A 25,609-nucleotide genomic window follows, 5' to 3' on the forward strand; every position below is an offset into this window, starting at 1 on the left:
CTGAACCAATATGGGAATTTGAAAACTCCTAATAAGTCAGCCTGATTCAGTTTCCTTTTCCTACCTGACTCTATTAAGTTGCTGCCCTCTGCATAATATCCTAAAGCCTGTCTGAGAGGCATCCTGTGATTGTTCCTTGTCTGCATTATTGCTGAATCAGCTTCACTGCAGACATCCATCACATCTTAGTGATATGAGTGACATCCAAGATTAAATGTGAGCCAACGTCCAGTAAAACTGTAAATTTCTCACAAAAGATAATAATCTTTCTGATGAATTAGCTCCTCGATTGCTTTCTTAATCGTCATATTAAGAAACGAAAAAGAAAACAAGAAAACAAGTACAGCATGAAATTAATAATTAATGTATTGCAATTTTGGTATAAACATAGAAGGAGTTCCCCTACATACACTGAGATTACTGAGCGATTGCACCATCCCTGTGATACTGAGCGCGGCTGCCTGCCGCTATCAAAAAACGGCCGAAAACAAGGCAGTACGACAGCTTAAAATGGGGGAAACAGTCTGGTAAATTCTGATAGATATTTTTTGTTGTTAAACGCTTAATTCAGCAAGTACAGAATATGGTGCTACATAAAGCATCTTTTTAGGAAATTATAATAATTAGTGCTAATATTTTTACTATTTCCCCCAAGTATTATATTGATACTCTGGACGCCCCTAAATATCAAATGGTTTGCTCCGTTGCTATGCTATCTTGTGTAGACATTCTCCAGGGTGATGATGAAGATGTAGCTAGTTATTCAGCCTGAAAATACATAACATTAACGTTGTTCGGTTTGAAACGTAAATTGTATGTAACGTAACCACAATTGCAATGGCCGGTATAAGGAGAGTTAACGGGAAATTATCGGGAATCAACCCAGCTGTCAGGTAATGTTAATATCGAATCATGTATACAGAAAACGCCTCAGTGAAGCTGTCAAGCTAACATTAACCTAGCAAACGTTAGCGCAAGCCGTTATTCGTCGACGTTTTAACGTCAGTTATAATTAGTTAACCGGCACTAGTATCAGTAATTCTAACGTTAGCAATGATTCTAGACAGCTATAGCTAGGTTACATTGTCAGTATTAATCAGCTGGTTAAGCTATGATACACATTCATTTAGCTAACGTTAACGGTGCTATTCCTAGATATTCCCTGCACATCACTCAGTCAAGTATCTAGCTAGCTACGTTAGTAGTGACGTAGCTAAGCTAACATTAAACCGTTTGGCTCAACATTCACCTAAAGTCAATGTTAGTAACTATGAAGCCATGATATTATTTTTATTGTGATATTTTTCAGTTGCTGTCGCCTGTGTCAGGTTCAGTCTCTGCTTTGTGAAGGTGGCACTGCCACTCCTGATGGCATCTTGTGCTCTCTTGGTATGTTGGGTTGCAAGCTTTTAAAAAAAATCTGTAACCTTTATATCTTTATTTGGCCTGGTTAACCGCACTACTAAGGCTGGAGGTAGAACTTTTTCAGAACAGATGGTGAATCATTGTTTTTGTATATTTTAGGAATTGACAGCAGATATAATGATGGGTGCACTGAGCTGGCGAAGTATCTGTTCTATGGACTATATGGAAGAAATCAGCTGAATCTGGAACATGTCCTTGAGGAATTTCCTGAAGAAATGCTGGATGGTGAGTTTTTCAAGTGTTGTTCACAGTGTTGCAATCATATTTTGTGCCTGCATTAGTTTTTTTATATATTCTTTCTGACACAATGCTTGTCTGTTTTCCAGATGTAATCCTGTTGATCAAGGCAGAGTGTGTTCATCTGTACTGCAACCCAATGAACTACAGTTACCTGTTGCCCTACGTGTCCCACTGGAGGAACTTGCATCTTTACTGCATGACAAAGGCAGAGGTATAAAAGCCCCCTCACTCCCTTAACAGGCTTATCATTTATTTTAATTATAGTTCCTGTATTCATGTAGGAGTAGGAACTGATTTATTGTAGCACTTGATGTATCCACCTAGCTGCGATTTTAACCAGCCAAATGCTGGTGAAATATGCAATTGGCTGGTAGATGTGCTTCACTCACCAGCCAAAAAAACAATGGTAATCAATTGAGTGGCTGGTAAAATTTGATCGTTCACTAGCCATTTGGCTGGTGGACGAAAAACATTTTGAACCCCGCTTGCAGGTTACTATTAATTTTTTTCAGACATTTGCCTATTAGACCTGTGTGCTTATATGTTACACCTTGTCTACACAGGCTGCACAGTGAAAGCAGCACATTCACTTTCACCAATGACATAGTGTTTTCTAGTTTTATCACTGTACCTGCAATGTGTGCACAGGTGTATAGGCCTTTTTAAGGGAATGATTTCCATTGCTGAAAATTGTAAATATGGCCATTTGTAGCAGTGTTTGTAATTGTCATTCCATCCTGAGATTGAGTCCTTTTCTAAGTTGTCTGCCATGTACTTTTCCCACATCCACACACAGTATGAAGATGAGGAAGCAGCAGAGGAATTCAAAATCTCCAGTTTCGTCACAATGGTGCAGGACTGCTATCGTATTGGAGTACCATACAGCTCCCAAGGTACATTATCACATTTTAATCTCCACATTCATTCACTACACATATGTTAAAGAGATAGTGAAAAGCATTCACAAACGTGACATTACATCTCTCAGTAAGCCGGAATACAATGTAGTTTCACCTTCTTAACAGCACATACTTTTAAAATATAATTACAACAACAACACAGGTAATTGTACATGTACTTGCTCTACTGTTACTTTTAGGACACATCCAGAGGTTTGATATGTTTATGATGGAAAAGTGGCCCCTGATTCAAGCTTTTGCCCTGGAAGGCATCGGTGGAGGAAGCTTTTTTACCATGAAATACAAGGTACCTTCAAGGAAAAAAAAATAAACTAAAATATTTCTTAAGCTCTGAAGTGTTGCAAAATTGAAATACATTTCATATAAAAAGTATTTGTAGCACTACGTTGTACTTGTGGCCCTACACTTCTTGTTTCAGCTTGTTTTATATATTCCTGTTTTCCCAGCTAATGGACATGAGTGAGAAGCTGTGGCAGGTTTACAACAGACTCGACCCAGTGTCCCTGGATAATCTCCTCACAGAGGTAAGACTCAGCCTCTTTTTTTCATCTTAAAAAAAAAAGGTTTGGCAAGTGTTTCAAATACGTTTATTTGTCATCTTGATGTATGTGTGTATATTAGAGCTGTCAGTCTTCCTCTATAATACCATTCAAATTTAATTTATTTTTTTAAATATTCAAATAATATTTGAATATTAAATGCTCAAATGCAGCCTGTTATTAACATGTACTACACTGCTCAGGCATTGTCAATACAACTATAAGCATGTGGTTGTTGTTACACGTTCTGTCCACTAGAGGGACTTCCATCATCAGCCTCGCCTTAAAGGGGATCTACGTCATGGCGCATTGCATTTCTGGCACACCGCTCTCTGTTTACATTATATCCCACATCGAGCACACAGCGACAAACACAAATCAACAGAGAACTCTATAATGAAACATTATCTAACAAGTGTATTGAAGCAGCTTTGTTGTAAAGGCTAACGTTGCTCGGTTAGCACAATGACATCACGTTAGAAAGCACAGCCGAAACGATTTGTCATAAAGTAAACAATAGTGTTAGCCACAATGCTAACGGCATTGATAACAAAGCCAAATGGTGCTGTCACTACTATTTTAGTGATTTATAAGCAACCTGTTTCTTGCAGATTGTCACGTTACTGAGAATACAGCTGTTAGAAGGTAATATATGAAGTTGAAGCTAACTCTGACAGCTGTAGGGCAGCTAACATTAACTTTAGCTGTCTCCATGAAACTCCCAGCTAAGCTCCTATAACCCGCGATGCAGTTAGGTAACACAAACAAGCTAACTATTGATAACATTAGCATTTTGGCTTGATGGATGTCGATTTTAAAGTCATGTTAAAACTATTTCCTATCCTTCTTCCGATTTCCAGCCGCAGCCTGTCACTCCCCTTGTACTAACATTACTCGGTACATAGCGTTAGCTTACAATGCCTTGTGTTTCTCACTCTCGTAACTTATTGTTCATCAGGCATGAGAAGAAGGAGATTAGCAAACGTTAGCCAACCTATTAAAAAAATAAAATAAAATGACATACAAATAGTAATTTCAGCATTCGAATAGTATTGATTTTTTTACTATTCGAATTATATTTGACTTTCGGAATTCATTCCAACAGCCCTAGTGTGTGTGTGTGTGTGTGTGTGTGTGTGTGTGTGTGTGTGTGTGTGTGTGTGTGTGTGTGTGTGTGTGTGTGTGTGTGTGTGTGTGTGTGTGTGTGTGTGTGTGTGTGTGTGTGTGTGTGTGTGTGTGTGTCACATCAAATATTCCAGAGACTGGGGCTTCCATGAATATTCAGCTCATCATTTAACAATTTAAACATTTGTTCCAAGAAAAACGGAATGCTTCAATGTGTTAAAGCACATTAATATCATTAACAATACAAGTTTTATGTTATTATTTTCATTCCAATAACAATGAAATGTAATGTTTGAAGTACTTTTTTACATTATTAATATTTCAATAATAAAATGTGCTTTTCGTAGCAATTTTGTCTGTGCGTTGTCTAAAAAAAAAATATCAGCCTTGGTCATTCGGTAAAACCAATATAGTAAATTTTCAGATTGAATAATGTTTTTAATAACTAAAGGAACTACAATTATACAAATATGAAGCAGATTTGGATATTTTCTTTTCTGTATTTCCCCTTTTTTCATTTCCCTGTGCAATGTTTTACTTGCATGTTGAAGGTTTTAGAGAAGTCCAATGAAATGATTACATTTATGAGATATGTTATTTCATATTTCGTCCGTGTTACACAATATATACTATCTCAACATCAATGTCAAATCAGGTTTGTTCATTAATATTTATCCTCAAATTAATCATTTAAAATACAGTCATGGTCAAAACAAATGACTTTTTTGGTGACAGCTTTTGTCCGTATTGTAAAAAATGACAGAAGCTGTGTTAATTGATTGCATAAACCACAAAATGTCATTGGTAACACTCAAAATTAATTATATCTCCATTTACATTTTTTACACTTTTAGAAACCTTTTTCATTTTCATTTTGGTGTGTTGCAACACACTTATTGTGTTTTTTTTTTTTTTGTTCGAAATAATAATATATAATAAAAGAAAGAAAGAGAGAGAACTTTCACAGTTGTTGAATTTAACCACAAGGCCTACTTGAAACTTTGGAACTTTCTTCTAAAATGTCAAGAAATCTATCGTAGTTATTAATAACGGTCAAGCGATAACGATTTTTTGTTAACATTAATTAATCAAATGAAATAATGTTAAAAGGTACAGTAAAAATGTCCCTATTGTTAAAAGCAGTTGAAGTAAAATAAATAGATTTTAATAATCAAGTGTTTTAGTCAGTCTCAAGTGACATTAATATTTCCTGGCTGACCAATAGTTATATTTAGTATGTGGTATACTGTATCTAGTAAGTGGAAGGTGTTAACATGACCATTCAGTATGATTTACTCTTAATATATGCTGGTATTGTTTGTTGTATTTTAGGACTTGGTTAACTTTGAGAAGCAGTGGAGTGGCTTTTTCTCCAGCATGGACCTGGAGAGCCATCTGTCCATCTTGGAGCTATCTGAAGCACAGGCAGGCGAGGTACGATTATTGCAATATATGTTCCTACAAAAACTAGGTGGAGTGGACGGCAAAAGTGACTGGAAGGAGATCAAGTCAATGTGTGCTTACATGAGTACTTTTGCATTTGTTGTGAACTTTATACTTTGCATGTATGCACGTTTACAACAAATGCACATGCAGAGTATTGCGACTTTGAGTCTGTAAAAGCGCTATATAAATTCAATGTATTATTATTATTATTTTCAAATGGCATTGTTCACTGTCTGTTCTTAGTAGTCAGCAAAGTGTACTGACTGCATAAAGTGTATTCTCATCAATCCATAGGCATTCCGTACATATTACTCTCATGGACTGATCTCAAGCAACATCACAGATAAAAGGTATTCTTCTTATTCAACAGTGTATTAATACTGAAATTATGTTCCTCTGTAGACTTGTGGTTTGAAGAATGGAAAAATACTATAGGGTAATCAAATGTTCCTTTATTTCAGTAAAAGTCAGCAGCCCTTTGTGTTGTTTGGGAAGCATTCCTCCCTCAAGGATTTGGAGAGTTATTCGTTCAACTTTCCCTCCGAGAGTCATCAGGTCCGCAACACAGGACATCTGGGTTCTGCAGCTAGACACATGGTAAAAAGTCTGAAATGGGAAACACTGAACTACTTGCATTACAATAGGGTCCCTATTAATGGCCTGGCACCTGTCAAAGTGGTTAGTATAGTAGAAGAACTGCCAGTGTAAATACTTTTCAGCATTTCAAATTGCATTGCATGTATTTTATCTATTATGTGTGTTTTATGTCTTTTAAACACACATTTTTCAAGTTAAAGAGGAAAACTGTCCTGCAGCACCTCCCTCTGAAGTAATTTGGTACAACCAGTGGTGTTTCAGAGCAGTGTTGACAAATCATCTTAAACATCTCAGGAAACATGATCACTGATCCTATGCAGGGTTTTTTCCCTGGTTAAGGTGCAGCACCAAGCCGTTTTGGGCAGCACCTAAGCCTAATGAATGTATCTAAAAGTAGAGATGCACCGATTACAACTTTCTAGGCCAATTCCGATTTTCTTTGAGTTAGGCCAGCCGATACCGATTTTAGCCAATTCCGATTTCAGTTTTTCTAACCACTTTACAGCACACACAAATATTAGTTTTCTATCTTTTCTTTAATAGAACATTTTGCACAGAACATAGAAAAAATTTTGAACAGATAATGGATCACTATCACATAGAACTATATAAATTACTCCTGGTGTGGGAAATTCACACACATCCAAAGTGCAATGTTAGAACCATTTCCTTCTTTTCACATCCAATATCCAACTGAAAAAATTTGGTTTTTGGTGTGGTCCCTCCACGCCCTACTTTTTCCTTGCAGGTGTTGCATATTGCAAACTTGTTATCTTCTGCACACACGCTGAAGAATTTCCAAACCGCTGACGTGTTGCAAGCTAATTCACGAGGTTCCCTACATGTGCGAGAATAGCGCGGACACACGGCAGAAAAGTTGAGAGAAAGGAAAAAGAGACGCGTCCGTGTGTGCGTGCGTCCTTGAGAACTGTAACTCGTATAACTTATGTTGTCAGTTAATTGTAGCATTCACCGGCATGAAATCGGCATATGTCAGACTGACCTGCCGGTCGGCGGTCATGGCCGAGCATGTGAAAACCGGCCAATTCCGGTCACCGGCCGGTCTATCGGTGCATCTCTATCTAAAGGACTTTTCTCAGATCTAATGATTGAAGTTGGACTTCTTTAGCACGTTTTGTTGTTAAGCTTTTTAAATGTTTTTTATTTATCTGCTCTAGATTTTCCAATGTTTTAGACTCGGATAATAATAATAAGATAACGATAAATAATGATGTGAAAAAGAGACGCCACTGACTACAAAGAGACGCCACATGACCACAGGGACCCAAAACAACCCTAAAGAAAACCAAAATGACCAGCGAGACACAAAACTACCCCAAAGACAACCAAAAAGAGACACAACATGACCACAAAAAGAGAAATTCCCACAAAGAGACTGAATGTATGGGAAAAAATTTTTTTTTATTGAAAAACATTTTCTTGAGGAATGAGGCCAAAGCCCCTCGCCAAATATGCGTCTTCCACAAAACTAGGGAAAACACTGCTATGTTTATTGTGTCATTTGTGAACATGCCATGATTCTATCTAACAAATTCAACACTTTTTTTTGTCCATAGAGTCTGCAGTGTGTGGCTCCCAAAGGACCTCTAGCCTGCTCTCGAACCTATTTCTTTGAGACCACCCACACTCCATACCTTGGTGAGGTTTTACTTTAGAAATTTGTTTATTTAATATTAATCAACTGCACATTTGTTTTTAAAGCATATTTTATTAACCCAGGGGTTCAAGCTATATTAACTAACCCTCTGTCTGAATTGTTTGTGTGAAATGTTACTTTGCATGAAGTCAAATGCAGCGTCCAGAAAGGCCTTGCCTGGGGTTAAGTGTAATATGAGAAGCCTCTGTATTGTTAGTATATCATTTATTTACACTCGCTGTATTTCACCCACAGGAAATCAAAACGCAGAGCAAAAGAAAACGGAAGTCTTGTAAGTGATTTAATTTTGGCTCTAATAATCAATATTTTTTCCTAAAAGCTAGTGGCTGGCCATTGTTAAATGTTAACAATTAAAGAGTTTGTTTACTCTTTTGTTTATAGGCTTTTGTCACAGATATATTCAGCTGCTGTTCAAGCAGTCCTTTCAGGAATCAAATGCTACTCCTGTACCTCCAGCGCTACCAAGGTATGAAAAAAAAGGGCACCTATTTTAACGTGTCTTTCAACATGTACTTTAAAATGACAGAGGCCTATACTACGAAGCAAGATCTGGGGTTACCGAGGTAAGTTCAGATTCAACCCAGGGTTTTGTGTATCACGAAGGTGGATCACTTGTTACCGGGTTACATCGGCATGGTAATTTATGCTGAACACCTAACCTGCTCGAGCTCAGAGATTAACCGGTATGAAAGCACCGCCTACTGACCAATCAATTCTCAATTGATAACGGCTTCACCATTCTTAGAAGATCCGGTGGAACTTGGTGCGCAAGACCGACAAAACCGGTTAACATTCCCTGATGGGTATTTTTTTATGAAAGATATAGATTTTCAGCGTAGGGAATTACATATCTTTGTCAGCTTCTTGAGCCGTATGTTGCCAATGTGACAAATCGGATTGAATTATGTTTTTATATTTATTTTTTATTTGCTCCCAGGATCTCTTACCACTGCCAGGGTTGCAACTGAAATAATAGGCTAAAGCAGCGCCAGTTTATAGAATGTGCAAGTGTAATTATGGTCCGATCGTGTTGTGCCTGACGGGGGCAGTGATATTGATGAGCTGTTTAATTTACGCATTTACAGCGACTGCAATTTTTCACCAGCTTTCCTTACTGGGTTTAGCAGCAGCGACTGTATTGCTTTTCGACTGTATTACATGTCTGTGTTCTTCTTATTTCTGTAGGATTATCGTTTGCTCTTCTTGTGAAAAAAAAAAAATGCAGCTCTTGTCCATGTTTGTGATTGGTCAAATGGTGCAAACACCGCCCCTTTTATGTCAAAGCACTTGTCACTAGTTTGGGAAACCCTGGGTTGATTGAACAAGTTGACAACCACCGTCGTGTCACACCTTATGCTGGACCGCAGTTGTTAAGTTTAGTGAAGCCGGGTAACGGAAATAAATCCAGGGCATGTTGATCTTGCTTAGTATTATAGGCCTCGGATTCATTAAAGCTTGTTACTTTATTACTGCAGGCTAAGGATGTAGCAGAGAACACCTTTCTCATGGCTTTGGACTCGATGAATTTAAGTCTGTACCGCAGTTCTCTCAGGTAAAGTTTGATTTAGATTTTTTTTCTCCTCTGTGTGAGACTTTCAAGCATGAAATATTTTTTTTTATGTATTGTTTGAGGTTTTATTCTGTGTTTTTCTCTCCTCAGGTCCAAATGTGAATTCAGCATTCAAGCAGTGAATATGCAAGGAAGGTAAGTGTTAACAAGAACATTTGCAAGCATTTGTATTTTCTGACACAGCTCCTTGAAAATTCAATTCTCTTATTTGAAAAGGAAAAAAAACATACTACATTGATGCTTTAAAAACCTTTTTTGTAAAAATGTGATTTCAGATCTTAAGAGCCTGTTTTATTTTTGTTTTCAGGATCATTCCTCTGACTCATGAAGAAAGCCGTTATGCAGTTAAAACAGTAAGTTAGAGAAGGCTATTGTTTTTTGCTTGACCAAAGGATAACATTGAAATGACTTCATGACTTCAAATGAAAAGTTTTTATTTTATTTTATCTGGATTAATTCCTTTTGTTTTGAAGGCCTCCATGACTGTCCATGACATCCCAGACCTGCAGTGGGATAGGGGCGACCTGGGCTCTGTGGTCTTCTCGGAGTCCTTCTTGGAGTCCAGCATCAACATTCAACAGAAAGGTACAATATTGATTTGATTAGGTCTAATTAGAATCGCTCATTGAGTCCACAAAAGAAATGTGATTTACATAATAAGCAGGACAAATCCACATTTCACCGTTGAAAGAAAAAGGCAAAAGTAATTTTAAAACAACAGAGCACTGGTCTAAAAATAGCCTATTTCCTGTTTTGAGGATCATATTCCTCATTTATCTAGCTTGTTTCTCATCGTTTGGCTTTGTTGTTTGTGCTCAATTTTAAACAAGTGTGTTTCCTCTCCTGCAGATGGCACTGTGTCCTCAGACAGCTGCTACGCCATCCTGACTACAACTGTGCCTCGATATGCCTGCTGGCTGGTATGTGTGGGGCTGAAAATCTATTTCAGATCAATTTGTAGATTTTCTTTACAGTTTAGGTTTCCCAAAACACACATTTTCAGTCTTCTTCTATCCAGAAAGCATGTTGTCAAAAGTCTTGTGGTCATGTTGTTTTTAGATGGAATCTGATGTCAAGCAATCTGAGCAAGCCCAACATCTTGCTAAGGTAAGTTCAGAAGCATCATGTGTCCGCTGCAGTGTATGAATACATGTTTATGTATGTGCATGTGACATCATCACTGAGATTATGTGTTTTAAACAGAAAGAGGAAGGCACGTGTTTGGGAACTGCTCTGACTGTAGCAGATGCTGCATATGTGTTCTCCAGCAGCCAGCTCTCCACACCTGAAGAAGGTGACACTCTCCATTAATAATAACATCTCTGCCATGTAGTTGATATTTATATACAGTAACTAGTATATAAGTTACTATGCTGCTGTGTAATCTTTGATTCTTAGATTTCTAACTCAGCCTGAAATCAATTGTCAAAGTCAACTTTACACCACCCTGTGAATAAGGCTATGGTTAAAAGTATATTTTATTGTTGGGTGAGGCTATTTGCACCCCTGGTACAATTAGCAGTGTATGCTATTTGCACCCTGCTGCAATTAGAAGTGCTATTCGTACCCTGGTGCAATTAGAAATGAATGCTATTCGTACCCCGCTGGTGCACACAGCAATGTGTTCTATTAATACCCCATCTGGTACAAATACATGCTATTTGCACCCCTGTGCATTTACAGTACCTTGGCATATAGTTACACACAGTTATCCATACTACTCATGTATTACACCTTTTTGGAATATTATTGCCCTGACATTGTTACCCTAACCATAACCAATCCCACTCCTGTTGCCAAAACCTAACCAACCCAACCAGAGCAGGCATATTCATGAGTCTTCCCCTACCACCCTGCACCGCGTTCGCGGGCCCTGACTTGCGCAATTGCATGCAAATTATCCAATCCAAAATTAAAAAAATAAGATTGCCTCACAGTGGAATCGAACTCCAAAATCCAATATCATAGGTAAACGTACTAACCACTCACCTAACAGTTCTTATGGAATGTTGTATAACTATTTACCACTTGGTTTCTTCAAGCCTCGGTTGCTAGGTAACGGTACTGTATACAAAAAATAGGTACTAGCTAACAAACTAACGGTTGTATGCTTTCACTGAAGACAGAAAGCGCAACTGTAGTATCCATTTTCCGCTAGAAATTAAATTGTTATAAACTTTAGAGACAAAACTTTGCCAGTTTTTGCATTCACGGAAGATGAACGTCCGCCATGATTTCGGTGCACGCGAGCAACGTTTTTTTGTTGTTACGTCACAGGGTCTGAATAGCTCAGCTGTGTGGCCGAGGCTATTCGTACCGGGGGTGCAAATAGACACTCCGTTTATTGTTTCACCGTATTCATTTGTGTTTGATTGTGACATTTACAAGATATTTTTTCATATATTTTGGCCAATGTCATCCCTTATGTGACAATGAGTTCGATAATTTTTAAAAAATATTTCTTTAAATGTTGATCCTAGGAAAAATAATTTTCTTCTCTGAGGGACTCCTGTATATCCATTCTCAATACGGAACCTTTACCCTGTCCAAGGATCACATCAGCACCATCAAGTTCTATGATCCGGTAATATTTACAGTTCTATCACATAAATGATCACATATATATACTTTTCTACTTGGGCTGAACAATTTGGGGGGAAAAATCTAATAAGCGATTTTCCTGCCAGATGTTACGATTACATTTTTTTTTTTGCTAAAATATTGCAGCTTCTACGATTATGTTAAAAATAAGGTGATAAAAAATAAATGAAAGAGCCACTTAAAAAATAGGACATTTCTGCAAACAATCTGTGATATGTAACATTATTCCAGCATTTATCTTTATGAAAAAAAAAACTGTAAATATAATAATGGAAAGAGGAATAAAAAATGTTAAACCAAATGTTAGACCAAACATTCAGTGAAATATTTCACATTCGATTAATCACTGTCTTCACAATTAAATAATCACTTTCTTTCAAATCGCGATTTTGATTTCAAAACGAGTAATTGTTCAGCCCTGTTTTCGACCCAAGATCTATTTTGTTGTCACATTAAAGACAGTTCTTTACTTGGTTCCCTATACAATTGTGGTAAAACATATAATATGGATCCATGTGCAATAAAATTTCTGGTTCCAACTTGTATACAATTTCTGTGTCTTCTTATTAACAGGACTCCAGTGCTGTGGCATCTCTGCTTGTGGAGTATGAGAGCAGCGTGCTCCCACACCTTCCGTTCCCTCTCCACAGCGCCGACCATTGTCTGGTCTTTGCTCTTCAGCCCAGGTCAAAGAGCCACAGGGCCTTCTACTCCAAGGTACGGTCTTTAGCCGGTGACTCTGACAGGGTTTGAGTCTGAAGAGGTACACATGGGGCATCTGATAGATCACAAATCTGGCCCCTTGCAAATTTAGATCCGGCCCCTATATCAATTTAAGTACACAATAACTTTTTTTTTGCCCATGTAGTTTTTGTTTTTGTTTGGCACATTTTCCAACATTTTTGACACTTTTCGCAAAGTTGTTTTTTACTTTTTTGGGTATTTCTGTTGCTTTTTATTTTATTTTTTTTACTTTTTTTTATGCTTATTCTGGCATTTTCTTCGACATTTTTGACGACCAAACTATAAGTGACAGGCTATATGAGACATCCATAATACATACAAGCAATAAACTATACATGTTTGGCCCTTGATGTGATTCTCATTTTCCAGTGTGGCCCTTAATGAAACTGAGTTGGACACCGTGATTCAGTCTCTACATCGTGCCTGTATAACATTAATCTAAGGATTTATTTATTGCAGTGGTAAATGTAGTAAGAATCAAATCGAGACAAAAGCATCCCAGCACTAATGTTTATCCCAGTTTATCAGATGTTCTTTCAGGTTTTGCTACGACTAAATTCTATACAGTAATTTTCAAAAAATACATGTGAAGTATTTATGACACATTTCTTTTTTTTTTTTGAGGTATGAGTTGTGAATGAAATTATTGTATAACTTCTTCTTCACTTTAAGCTCATTAAAGATACAGCTCCAGTTATATGAACCTTATCTCTCTGCAGGTGTTGTCAGTGTGGCAAAACTCTAAATCTGGACTCGCTCTGCAAATGGTGGACCAGAAGCACCTGACCTGCAACCAGAAAAACATGTAAGAAAACTGTATCGTCTTTACAACTTAAGATTAGTTGTCTGTATGCTAGATTCCATTAGAAATCTAATTTGATCCAATAATATCAATGAAAAACAAATCAAACCAAATACGCATAGGTTTTTGATAAATTCTGACACAATGTTGTTGAATTTTGCCAATTTGTTTTAGAAAAAGTGACGAAAAAACAACAAAATTTGAATATGTTTTACCAAGCCCCTTTCTTATCATGTCACAAGATTTTGAGATTGTGATTCTGTTAAAACAATGAATCAGTCGTCTGATGCTATAAGGTAGGTATGTAAGGTATGTCCATTGAATCACAACAAAGAAATTGTAATGACTTTATTTTCCTCTCAGGCACACCAAACTGCAGAAGCTACATGACAGTCAGGAGCCGCCCGTGGCCAAACGCAGGGGCAGCCTAAAGACCTCATACTGCCAGCTGCCAGAGCAGGACATGTTAGTACACACTCAAGTCACTCAGTACAGTGCTTCACAGTTTGACCAAACAAGTAATAAAACCTGATGCTAGGTATTGCTTCATCGTGTGTATGTCTTCCCAAAATAGCATCTAAGCCTGTGTTTCTTGATGCAGTGTATTCATCACTGGTGACCATCCACACTTTAAAGGTCTTTAAATAAGATAATGAAGCTTCATTATTTGGCCCACAGTGCACACATATTCTTTTTTTTTTGCCATTATAGCTAAAACAAAGACTACCACATGCAAGGATAACTCAACTTCATGGTCTTCCCAAATCTGTCATCTGGTATAATTAGATGTACAACTGTTTTAACCCAAAATAACCCTACCATACAGTGCTCATAAATACAGTATTCATCGCTCTTTTTTGCACAATTGTGTGTGGGGAGTGTGTGGTAGAGCGAGGGAGAAAGTGAGAGAGTGACGGCGATTAGCTTCGGAGCGAGTAGCGACTCTACAGTCATAGTGAGAGAAACAAAGTGTCTCCCCTGTGATTTCTGACCACGGTGGGAAATCTGGAGCAGGAGAAGTTAACCCTCTCCTTGATTTCATGTTGTTTATTGAGAAGGAAATGAGTCGGGGGAAATGCAACGCTACCAAGCCATTTTTCGGGAGTTGCACGTCAGGCTACGGTTAGGCTAGGGTTGTGTCTCCATGTACCTACGTACGTAGCCACGGCGCCGATTTAACGCAGAAGTATAAATCAAGCTTAATGAGAATAAACAACGTGACTGGTACGTCTTAGCTGTAAAATTAAAGCACTCATTTTCGTGCATTACCTTACATACACATGATCGGTCCCAAAATACCTATTTTATGTAGTTGTGCCTGTGAGTTGTGACATCATTTCTGCTTGCTGATTGTTTGGTTCTGGTCTATGCCAGGTTTCTTCAGCACTTTGCTTTGAGTAGTATCGGTCAGGAGCCCATTCTGTATGACCACCTGGGGGTGCTCTTCCCCTCTGCAGAGCTGAGGGATCCAGTTAGCAGTCAGGGAGACAAGGTGAGCATATTAACTTAGGTGCAGTGGATATTCCTCGTTTGTAAAAATGTATACAAGAAAAAGAAAAAAAACCTTCAAAGAATTCTTTCAGATACAATTGAAATCTGATGTGGTCTTTTTTTTTTTGGGTGCGAAAAGGTTGTCATTACCATCATCACTGGACTACCGGGAAGCCATAAGAAGAGACTGTGCAACTTCCTGGTCCAGTTGAATAAGGAACAGGGAAGGTGAGAGAGATTTTAATCCAACAAGGTTTCTTTGGTTTCATTTTTGTTTCTGTTCCATTTGTTGCTCTTTCTAATCTCACATGTGTTATGGCTATTTCATAGTAATGAGAATAACAACGCAAACAAAACCAGTACAATTTGATTTTCACTTGATCCATAGGTGGGTGGTGTACCAGCCTGATCCTGACAGCTGCGACAGCTTCTCAGCCTCTCACCTGCAGCAGTATTTGTCCAGCTTCCTGGAGAGCCAGAGAGGCCCAGGAGGCAAACCCCGTCTGTTGGTGCTCTCACCTGGGTAAGAAAGCCCGCCGATCAGCTTGATATAGCTTGGTACTGAAAAGTCAAGACTTCAGTTGATCCAGTAGAGCGGAGCTGAGCTAAATGGTTACATTCCAAAAATACCTTAATTTGAAAATGTTATCTGACATCTATCATTTAATGTCTTGAATACTAACAATTTCATCCCAGTACATAAAACAGATCTTAGCATCTGTACCTTATGAGTCTTTAGAGTATGTTGCGATATTCAAACCTAACAATAACAGTGTTTGAAGAAAATAGAAAAAAGAAAGCACTTAATGAATTTATTGTTGTTTGTCAGTGTGTGAAGTTGACTTATTCATTTGTAAATGTTACTATTTGGACAGATACACAGATGTTCTGGATGTGGTCCAGGCTGTGCTTTTCCACCCTGACCCAGTTGTCCAAGCATGTTTCACCATCGGCGCTGTCACTGCTTGTGTGGACCCCCTCGCCTCCTGTATGGAGCACAGGTGAAATTTCAGTAGACAACTCTCAACTCTGCAGCTGTTAAAGTAAAAAAAAAAAGCACTCCACTCACTGCCACTCCAATCACTCCTGCTATCTGTCTGTATGCTTAGCATTTTCCAAAAACATACATTTTCACTAAAAATAGCTTCCATTTGTTCCTAGCACAGTCAGTTTGCTTATATTTTTTTGTTTGCTACCACTGTATGCAAGTGTAGTTGCATGCAGATGGCAAGTGTATTAAGTCATGTTTTGGCCTATTTTGCAAGTTAAAAAGGCTAAACAAGCTAAAACAGACTAGGAACAGAACCTGACATTCTAGTTGAGGTTTTCACTCAGTTATGCTTTCAAGTAACATATGGACAGTCCAGATGATGACAGACAGGGCCGGATGTTGATAAATTGTTGAAGCACCAGAGGTTTCCAGGACGAGGTTACATGACACTTTTAGCTATTGAAACTCAAGGCTGGGTCCCTTTTTTTACAGAGAGGGATCAGTCCTACATTTAATCTCACTCTCCTTTTGTTACAGGCTTTAGATGTAGCTTACAGAGTTTCTCACTGTCGGAGATTGACTGAGCTGCTCCACATAATATGACATACCACTCTGAGTAATAGGTTGTTTTCCACTAGACAGCCTAGCTGCATTGGCCAGAGATACTTGCATACAGATGAAGTCAGTCTAGATGGTCTAGTTTTTACAACACGCTTGAAAGAAACTACTGCTCCTGTCTTTCTTCGCCAGAATTTTAATTGAAAAGCGAGTAGGTGTTATAACAAATGCTGTAACTAGTTGAAGTATAACAATTTGATTTTGCACAGTCACATTCAGAAATACTAGAGCATATATGCAGGAAGAAAAAATCTACCTGGAAACTCCCACAGTGAAACTCCCAATAAGGTGATTTCTAGCAAGTGGAGATTTAATTCTGAGTTATTATTAATACATCTTAAACCTGTTTTGTATCCTGTGCTATCATCATATTGTCATGAGTCTCCTGTCGAACTCTGAAGTCCTACTTGGCTCAGCAGTGGAAAAATGTACTAATAAGAGGTTTAGTTAGCAATGTGGTTAGCACTGACTTTTCCATGTGAGGCATCTTCAACAAGCCCCCCCTATCACTGTCTGTTGCCAAAGATTGTGTGGAGATGTGTGGACCCCCACTATGGCGCTAATTGGGTGTGGTTAGCCCAGCTTAGGCCTGACCTGCCTGTCAACCCCCACAGCATAGCCCTGTAATCCCCCAGGTCCATGTGCGACCAACACCCCCCTCCTCAGTGAAGCTCATCAGTCAGTCATGAGCCATTCTTTATGATGAATGTAGACAGTTCATTACATCAGGACAGGAAAGATAAATGCCTTTCAAATTGCTGATCCCCCAGCCTGCAGGCTCGCTAAGAGCTGAGGGGAAGGGTCTGTGGTGGCTGGAGGGGCACTTGGCTCAGAAGAGTTATTCCGAGAGTGGTGTATAACAGTAATCGATTTGAGAACTCAGGATAAATTATTTTGAGATTAAATGAGATTATAGAAAAGCTTTCACATTGGTCGGTTGCCAGTCACAGTCATGATGTCACCCTATGAGAAATGCCTCACGATTGATAACTGGATTGCTAGCCTAGGGCCATAACATGGAATTATCCTGTTTATTACTGCACAGCTTTGGCAAGCACCCATTATTCATTCATATCATTTTTGTTAGTGATGATATATGTGGAGCAAGACATGGGTTAAAATAAAAAGAGACTGTGAATTAAATACATAAAAACACAGCTCTTATATGTGTGTCACTCAGGAACACAAAACCCTGTTTTCAACATAATCTATCCACAATGCTGCAGTGACCATCTCAGTCAAACTAAATTTGCATTTGACTGATGGATGGCAGTCAGTACTCTGTACTCAAGTATACTGTATATTTAAAGTGCCAATATTATAAAAAAAACACTTTTTCTAGGATTTGGGGTGTTATTTTGTGTCTCTGGTGCTTCCACACGCATACAAACTTGGAAAAAAATATAGAGATAGGCTTTCTGAATGTGTCCTGACTTCAGTCTCCGGGTGAGCTGGTCAAAATCGGCAGGGCCGTCTACGTCATCGGCCGAAACATTTGACTCACCATTCATAAGCGTCCTGCTGAATTCTCTGAGTCTCAGGTTCTGCAGGAGACTCCCCTCCTTCTTCAGGATCTTATTCTGGTTCGAACATGTATGGTTGAACTACTGCCGCCATGTCCGTAACTTTCACACATAGTTCTATCTAGTCACGTTAGTCTACACTCTCCCCGTTACTAATGTCTGTGCCCAAGCACTGACTAAGTGAGTATCTACTGAGCATGTGCGACTCCCAACAAAGATGGAACAGAAGTGAGATGTCTCACTCTGCAGCTAAAACAGAGAGCTCAACACACAGGGTGAAAAGAGGAGCTGCAGCAATGTGCAGTACAACAAAAATATGGTGTTTTTTGAAAATTAAACCAAGTAAACCTATTCTGGTACAACCTCTAAATACAATTATGAACCTGAAAATGAGCATAATATGAGCACTTAATAACGTAACTTCTTCTGTCCCTTGTCTGTCACTGCAGATTTGCATTTCCTAAGCTGTTGGAGCAGTGCAGTCAAGGTAAGTCCTGTCTGCCTGCCTTCCTGCCTGCCTGTCTGTCTGTCTGTCTGTTGCACAGTTCTGCCCTCCAGTTTTCTGCCAACAAAATACATATAAGGATAAACTTCTTAAACGGAATACTGAGAAAATGTCATATGATATTTATTGATATTGCTAGGTTGTTTTTTTTTTTGCCGTTCAACATAGCCATTCCAAACATATGCCATGCAGTACAATATAGCGTTGTAATGTACAATATAATCATTAAAGGTCAAGAAATGTATGATTTTTGTCAAACTAAGTCAGAGGAGAAGTTGTATATGTATGACAAAAATATTACTCATTGTCACAGTAGTAAATAGCAAAAGAGTAGCAAATTCCACACAAACCAGTGAAGAAGTTACGTATTGTTATTTACAACAATGCTTTGTTAGCTTTTTTTGCCAATTGAGTTGTAGTGCTATGCACCCCAGCAATCTTTGACTGCTTAGGAATGCAAAATTGTAACTTATTGTCAACATATTTTGCAGACATAAGATTTCTTGTGTTTTATTGTGAAAATGCACCTTGAAATATCATACGTTGTAAGTGCATTACATTTGGAGGTTGAGTGAGTTTGTCATTCTGAACTCACAGTGATGGTGGTAAAACACAGTTATTCTCCAACACTATTGTGAGAGCACTACAGCCTATTTTGTCGTTAAAGGTTTTAAATAGTTTCAATGGGGCTGAACTCGAAATACTGAGGAAAAAAAAAAAACAATGGGCTGGGATTACCTCCACACGGCTCTCACAGACCATTCCCCAATACGTGAAATACCTATGTTTTGTCATGGCTAATGGTAATTCAGTCACATCGACAGTAACTTTACATGCAAATAACTTGTCTTGTGGAGAAAACCATCTGAAAGGTCTTTGAAACTCAACTTGCCATTTAAAAGCCTTTTCTTTATCCATTTCTGCTCAATGAGCTTTGTTTCTGCCAGCCACCCACTCACATTCATGGATGTAAAATATGACCCCATCAGTACAGAGAACAGAAGGGGAGAGAGCCGTGCTGTTTAGTGTTTAACTGAGGATCTGTGGACTGCATCCATGGGAATGAATTACAATAGAAATACTGTATATTTGAATGTATTTATCAGTCGCTAAGTGGGTCTGAAAAGTTGCAAAATCTAGCAAGAAAGTCGCCAAGTTGGCAGCACTGTCCACAACGTTACTGCTGCAGCTTCCTGAGTTCCCAAACTATGAAGCGAAATCATAGAAGGCGCGTGAGTTAAAAAATTAGTGGTTTTAAAAGGAATTTGCGTTAACTCGTTGTTAACGTGTTAATTTTGACAGCCCTAATAAAAACCTATAAGGCCAACCAACAATAGGTTCAGCACCCCATTGCCCCAACTGTCACTTCATGTTTAAGAGCACATAGTTCACATTCCATCTTGTATTCTGAAGTTACATTACTGCCATCATCCTTGCCTTCTTTTTGGCTGTAACCAGAAAAATCCCAATTTGGGAAGTCTGCTTGGAGCTGTTAGGATGAGCAAGAAGCAACCACCACAGTTTAATCCGTCACATAATTATTTATTATGCCTTTTTATATCTTAGCAATCATTCTGAAGGAATCAAAAGTAAATTTCCCTAATCATTTAGCTTGCAGCAGTATTACCACTAAACCAAACCCAGTGTGAAATATAGCGTTTCTGCTGTGGCTACACGTACGTGATTTTGTTTTTTCAAGAAAGTGAGCCAGTTTCTCTCGGAATTCATATTTCCTTTTTGCACCTCTTGTATGTCAGGTATTGTGAGTACAGTGGTGTTCACTGGACTGACAGCAGAGCAGAAGCGCCCTCTTATGCAGCATGTTCATCAGTTGGTACGCTCTGCCAACCCCACCGCAGCCTTCATACTGGCAGAGAAAGGAGCTGTCACCAGGTAGGCCCCCACAGAAGCATGATCAGTGCAGTCATTTAACTGCTTTTATCTTTGCCTAAAATATTCAGTATATAGGCTACATTTTATTCCACTTTATGAGTCTGTCTGAATCGTTTGGTTTAGAGCACGGCTCGGTTTGAATAGTAATGTGTCATGAACGTTTCCCAATGCATTCTGTACTTAAAGAATATTTCATTTTTGTAATTAAAACCCCATTATGGATAAAGTATATTTAAGTAGTTATGTGTTTTTTTCATTTTGTATTTGCAATATGTCTCTGAATGTATTTATATCCCATATAATTCTGTATTTTTTTATTTTTTTTTAACTTTTTTTTTTTTATCAATTAGGAATGAAGATGTGAATCTGATATTATCTGATAGCAGCTTCAATGAGCCACAGATGCTGAGAGCGCGTTATGTCCTCTACCCTGGATGGTAAGACCCTCACCCTGGGCCTAATTTACTAACACTAGCGCAGTTTGCGCTGCGTCTGTTTATGCGAGTTCGGTAATACCACCCGCTATGCTTCCACATTTTGCGTAGTATTTATCAACCCTGACACGCATCAGGCAATCAGCGTCTTTCTCCGCCCACTATACCGTAAATTGCGCTGTAGCAAAGCGGTACTTGTGCTATGATATGGCTGAGTGCAGACTGCGATATTCCCACTGCTGATGCTATGACTGTTTGAAATGAGTTTAACAACTGCTGGAATGGGATGTGAACGCTGAGTGGGAGATTCAATGTCATCTTTGATTTCTTCCAGTAACTCTAATATTGCATGGCTGCTTGATCTGTAACGCTAAATGATATTGTGTTCACTGACAAAGTGTGATTCTTGTGTTAAAAATATTTTCAGCCTCGCCTATGTCTTCGTCTTGCTCAAATTACTGTTGCCATTTCACCAGCGGCATAAAGGTCTACGAGGAAACTCGACTGCGGCTGGTTTAGACCTGCTTTTAAGAGGCGGAGAATTTCCCCCTCAGAATAGAGGCGCGCTCTTACTGACAGTCTTTGTAAATACCACGGAATATATAATTAGGTGCACTTTGGGCGCTTATCCTCCCACCTTTTCGGGTGGAACTCCCACTTTCCCGACGACCCTCCCACGAACGCATATTGAAAGCGCAACTTGTCTCTTCTCGCTCATGTGGCAGACAATCTGCGATTTTACCCAAGTGTGCCCTGTGGGTAAATAGCCCGCATCGGTTACGTCCGTCTTTGCGACCAATTAGCGCCTGGAAACAGGCGCAAACGGCTTGATAAATCTAGCCCCCTGTGTCCCTCTCTACTTGTTGTGACCCCCGTGCGTCCTCCTGGGTACACACTCAACCTTGTAACCGCTGAGCGACAGTTTGGCGTTGACTCCTGCCTCAGTCCTGCCTCCCCTCCCTCCCTGCAGTGTAATTGCCACTCGACTACAGTGGTTGGGGTATCTGCTGCCGATTGCTGTAAATCCCCTCAGGGCATCTTGTGTTCTATCACCAGCTGCCTGCTGGCAGCACAGGAACAAGCTGTTGGCCATGCAGTTGCCATGTACACAGAGAGGGTATCCTTCCCTTTGGACTAGGTCCATTCAGCCTTCATGCCTCAGTGGTCAGCCTAATATGAACCTCTGCTAAATCCTCCTCTCAGATCATACACTGGATATCGGGCCAGTCTGCTTTTTTTGATTTACTCATCTTCAAGCTTTATTTTGTGTGTATGTGAGTGCGTTTGAAAGGCTTCTCACAAGTCCTAACCCTTTCTTTACCTGCTGATGAGAGTATCTACATTTACAGATTTATCATCCACTTCCACAGTTTTACCATCAAAATCACAAACACTGGCCTATTTCCTGTGGGCAGCTGGTAGAGTAAACAACTTTCCAGCCAAAGACAAAATGTAGCACAAACATTTGGCTTGCTCTAGACTTAACTTTCTCACCATTTGTGTAATGTGCATGTGTTCTGTGTTTCAGGTGCAAAGGGCGATTCTGTTCCGGTTCTGGGTCTCTGGTCCTCACCCAGCAACGTGTGGCTTTCAAGCGGCCCCTAGAGAGGCCTCTATTTGTCACCCGCTGTAAAGGTGAGACCGAAAGGAATTCTCCCCCTCTTTTTTTGACTCTTACATGTGACAGAAGTTCCAGATATGAGCTGGCAGGGTTTGATGATTATTACATAAGCTGCCTTTGCCTCCAAATATGGAGACAACTGAGGTCTCAAAGTAATTGTTCGCTGTTGCTGTGAAGCAATCTGTGATCCCAAAGGATCCACTTATGACATCTTCCTGCCAATGTTGCTTTTCAGAACATTTATATTCTAAACAATTTATTTCACAGTACTAACTGCTAAAACTCTCATCATGTTTCTGTAGCGTTGAAGTCATCACTAAGACCAAGCCCCTTCCGAGGAAATTTGTACAATGTTTGGGGAAAAGTCCGATTTTCTGGTAGGAATAACACATTTTCATTTTATTTTTGTCTTAAAAAATACAATGCCACTTCTGCTAACTTTTTGAAATTTTCAGATCAGATTTTGAATTCCAGAGAACTTGCTTTTGTTCAGCATTACTAAACAAATGTGACTTCTTTTCCATAGTAAATATTTAACCTGCATTTGCATTTCCCAGTTTTGGGAATTATTAGAAAAAAGGTTGCCCTCAAGGCAGGCAAGAAGCTCCTGACGGTAGGAATATTGCTCGGTTGTTGCTCTGGTGTCTGGTGTTTAGAATACAGCTCATAGTCCACTGGTTTGGTTTCCTCCACATAGTTTTTTCTCACTCTTCTTTCATTTGGAGACCTGTGTAGAGTTGTTGCATGAGGAGAGAGTGCAGGTGTCTGTGAGGAGATGTGCAGAGAATGTGCAGATATTTTGTAGAGAGCCTGGGAAGATACAGTAGTATGGAACGAATGTGGAGACTGTACAGTACCATCCTTATCCTAATACTTGCATTCCCTTGGTGTCAATGTGTGTATCTCAGTCACTGTCTTTAGGGTAGTGTATCATTTACATCACTTTATATTTAGTTATTTTTTACTTTTTTTTATTTTTTTGTATTTAGCTGTTGCACATTCAGTACATATTTTACATTAAGTTAGGACATATTTGACATGTTTTATCTTTTTACCACACACGTGAGTTCTGTGAGCCATTTTGGGAACAGAGAGGTTGTATAGATGTTAAAACATTAACACCCCTCCGACAGCATGCTGTTGTTTCCATATGGAGCTGCTGAACTGTAGCAGGTGTAGGATTGGGCATCGAGAACCGGTTCCAACTTGGAGTCGTTTAAAAAAAATTACGATTCCAATTGAAACGTTTCTTTATTGGAATTGTTTCGAATCCGATCATCGGTTCCAAATTCAACACGCGCAAGTTTTGGTTTCCGTAGCGGCCACCGTACTTCCAGGCGCTTGTTGTGTTGCAGCCATGGAGCACAGTAAGCAGCACTCTGAAGTGTGACTTTATTTTTACTTTGATAAAGCGGTAAAACTGTAAATCACCATGGAATCAAAATGAAATGTTCCTCTTATCTGTGATATAAGCTTGTGAACAGTTTCAACTCCATCCCTCAAAGAATCGGACTTGAGCATCGATAAGAACCGGAATCCAAAGGAAGTATTGGAATTGGAATCAGAATGTGTTAAAATGAAAACGATGCCCAACCCTAAGCAGGTGTTACACAAGGTGTGAACTGTATTTGCGACTTGGATGTGACTTGCTCATCTCTGGAACCTCCAGACTCAGACCAACTGATGGAGGTGAGCTACAACACAGTGAGCGGGAGCCTGAGCATTGTCCCTCTGACCCCGGGCCCCAAAGACCCCACCACGGCCTGCTTCCTGATCTTTGATGGTGTTGGCCTCACTGAGGATGGACTGAAGGACTGGCTCCGGCTGTGTGCCAAGCAGGTAGGCATTTAAATAGGCTTGCTGTTTTTAATGGGAATACACACTGAGACTCATGTATAGATCTATGATGATTGGTAACATCAGTCAAGTACTATATAAGAATTGTTGTGTAATCACAAGGCTGTTGTTTCTGTTCGGTGTTTACAGAAGCAGACAAAGAAGCCTAAGAAGACTAAAAGTACTTTATCGCCACAAGAAATCAAGAGCATACACGTGAGTGTGTTTATATTTATTATTATAATATCATTTTATTTTTACCTGTGGGTTTTGTGTGGACAAAACGTCATTAAAGCTTGACTATGGGCAATGATTTTATGAGCGCGCACCTGCTTTGTTTGTACCTATATTGAATTGCTAGCATGCATGCAATACACATATGCACTTCCCAGCTGCTGGTTTCATGCTTGGTGGCTGTAAGAAATTTAGCAGATGCAACCGGCAAAAGATGGAGAAGAACACTGATGTAGTTGATGTAAACGTGAATCTAAATAATGCAAGTTTCAAATGATTAAAATATATCCCAAAAAAAACTTGCTTTGCAAATACATGTGGAATGAAATGCATTCAACACATTGTATAGGCCCCAGGGATACATGAACATATGCTTTCTGATAAACCATGAATGTAAGCATAATTGTGTTTGTTTACAAGAAACCTCCACAGGCTACCTTTACTTTTGTTGTCAGTGAATGCCACAGGAATAGCAAAACGTTTGTTTGTTTGTCAAAAACTTTGACTGAACTTGATATTGTATGTTCTTGTTTAGATGACCAGGCACCTGGACCCACTACCACCAGGCTTCTTCTACAATGGTTATCAATATGTTGACATCTTCGGAGAAAAAATGAACTTCCATCCCTGTATCCTTTTCCAGGCTATTCTCATGAACTGCTTGTACGTATAGCTAAAAAATGAATGCAGTGTAATTCAAAATGATTCTACGTATTAATTAATGTAATCCCCACATTGATGTTTGCTGTAAGGCAGCGTCCTCTACTGCCTGTAGT

The 25,609-nt window shown here is 39.1% G+C and overlaps 1 protein-coding gene across 1 annotated transcript in view; it reads left to right on the plus strand.

Moving 5' to 3' along the window:
- The first annotated feature begins 694 nt into the window (after positions 1-694).
- dnaaf9 (dynein axonemal assembly factor 9) overlaps positions 695-25,609 on the plus strand; it is a 29,589-nt gene continuing 4,674 nt past the window's right edge. Inside the window, exons 1-36 of the mRNA XM_039785690.1 lie at positions 695-893; positions 1,310-1,389; positions 1,525-1,650; positions 1,752-1,876; positions 2,462-2,558; positions 2,765-2,871; positions 3,032-3,109; positions 5,582-5,683; positions 5,990-6,045; positions 6,157-6,292; positions 7,870-7,951; positions 8,205-8,241; positions 8,352-8,436; positions 9,446-9,522; positions 9,631-9,675; positions 9,848-9,893; positions 10,014-10,125; positions 10,390-10,460; positions 10,600-10,647; positions 10,744-10,834; positions 12,021-12,124; positions 12,715-12,858; positions 13,605-13,690; positions 14,051-14,152; positions 15,062-15,179; positions 15,318-15,406; positions 15,567-15,701; positions 16,054-16,179; positions 18,760-18,797; positions 20,573-20,708; positions 21,059-21,145; positions 22,671-22,777; positions 23,066-23,140; positions 24,433-24,602; positions 24,750-24,815; positions 25,369-25,462. Of these exons, the coding sequence (XP_039641624.1) occupies positions 838-893; positions 1,310-1,389; positions 1,525-1,650; positions 1,752-1,876; positions 2,462-2,558; positions 2,765-2,871; positions 3,032-3,109; positions 5,582-5,683; positions 5,990-6,045; positions 6,157-6,292; positions 7,870-7,951; positions 8,205-8,241; positions 8,352-8,436; positions 9,446-9,522; positions 9,631-9,675; positions 9,848-9,893; positions 10,014-10,125; positions 10,390-10,460; positions 10,600-10,647; positions 10,744-10,834; positions 12,021-12,124; positions 12,715-12,858; positions 13,605-13,690; positions 14,051-14,152; positions 15,062-15,179; positions 15,318-15,406; positions 15,567-15,701; positions 16,054-16,179; positions 18,760-18,797; positions 20,573-20,708; positions 21,059-21,145; positions 22,671-22,777; positions 23,066-23,140; positions 24,433-24,602; positions 24,750-24,815; positions 25,369-25,462 (3,334 nt within the window). The 5' untranslated portion in view covers positions 695-837. The remainder of the gene's footprint in view (positions 894-1,309; positions 1,390-1,524; positions 1,651-1,751; positions 1,877-2,461; positions 2,559-2,764; positions 2,872-3,031; positions 3,110-5,581; positions 5,684-5,989; positions 6,046-6,156; positions 6,293-7,869; positions 7,952-8,204; positions 8,242-8,351; positions 8,437-9,445; positions 9,523-9,630; positions 9,676-9,847; positions 9,894-10,013; positions 10,126-10,389; positions 10,461-10,599; positions 10,648-10,743; positions 10,835-12,020; positions 12,125-12,714; positions 12,859-13,604; positions 13,691-14,050; positions 14,153-15,061; positions 15,180-15,317; positions 15,407-15,566; positions 15,702-16,053; positions 16,180-18,759; positions 18,798-20,572; positions 20,709-21,058; positions 21,146-22,670; positions 22,778-23,065; positions 23,141-24,432; positions 24,603-24,749; positions 24,816-25,368; positions 25,463-25,609) is intronic.

The sequence above is a fragment of the Perca fluviatilis genome, chromosome 20, assembly GCF_010015445.1.
Source record: "Perca fluviatilis chromosome 20, GENO_Pfluv_1.0, whole genome shotgun sequence".
Taxonomy (NCBI): Eukaryota; Metazoa; Chordata; class Actinopteri; order Perciformes; family Percidae; genus Perca; species Perca fluviatilis.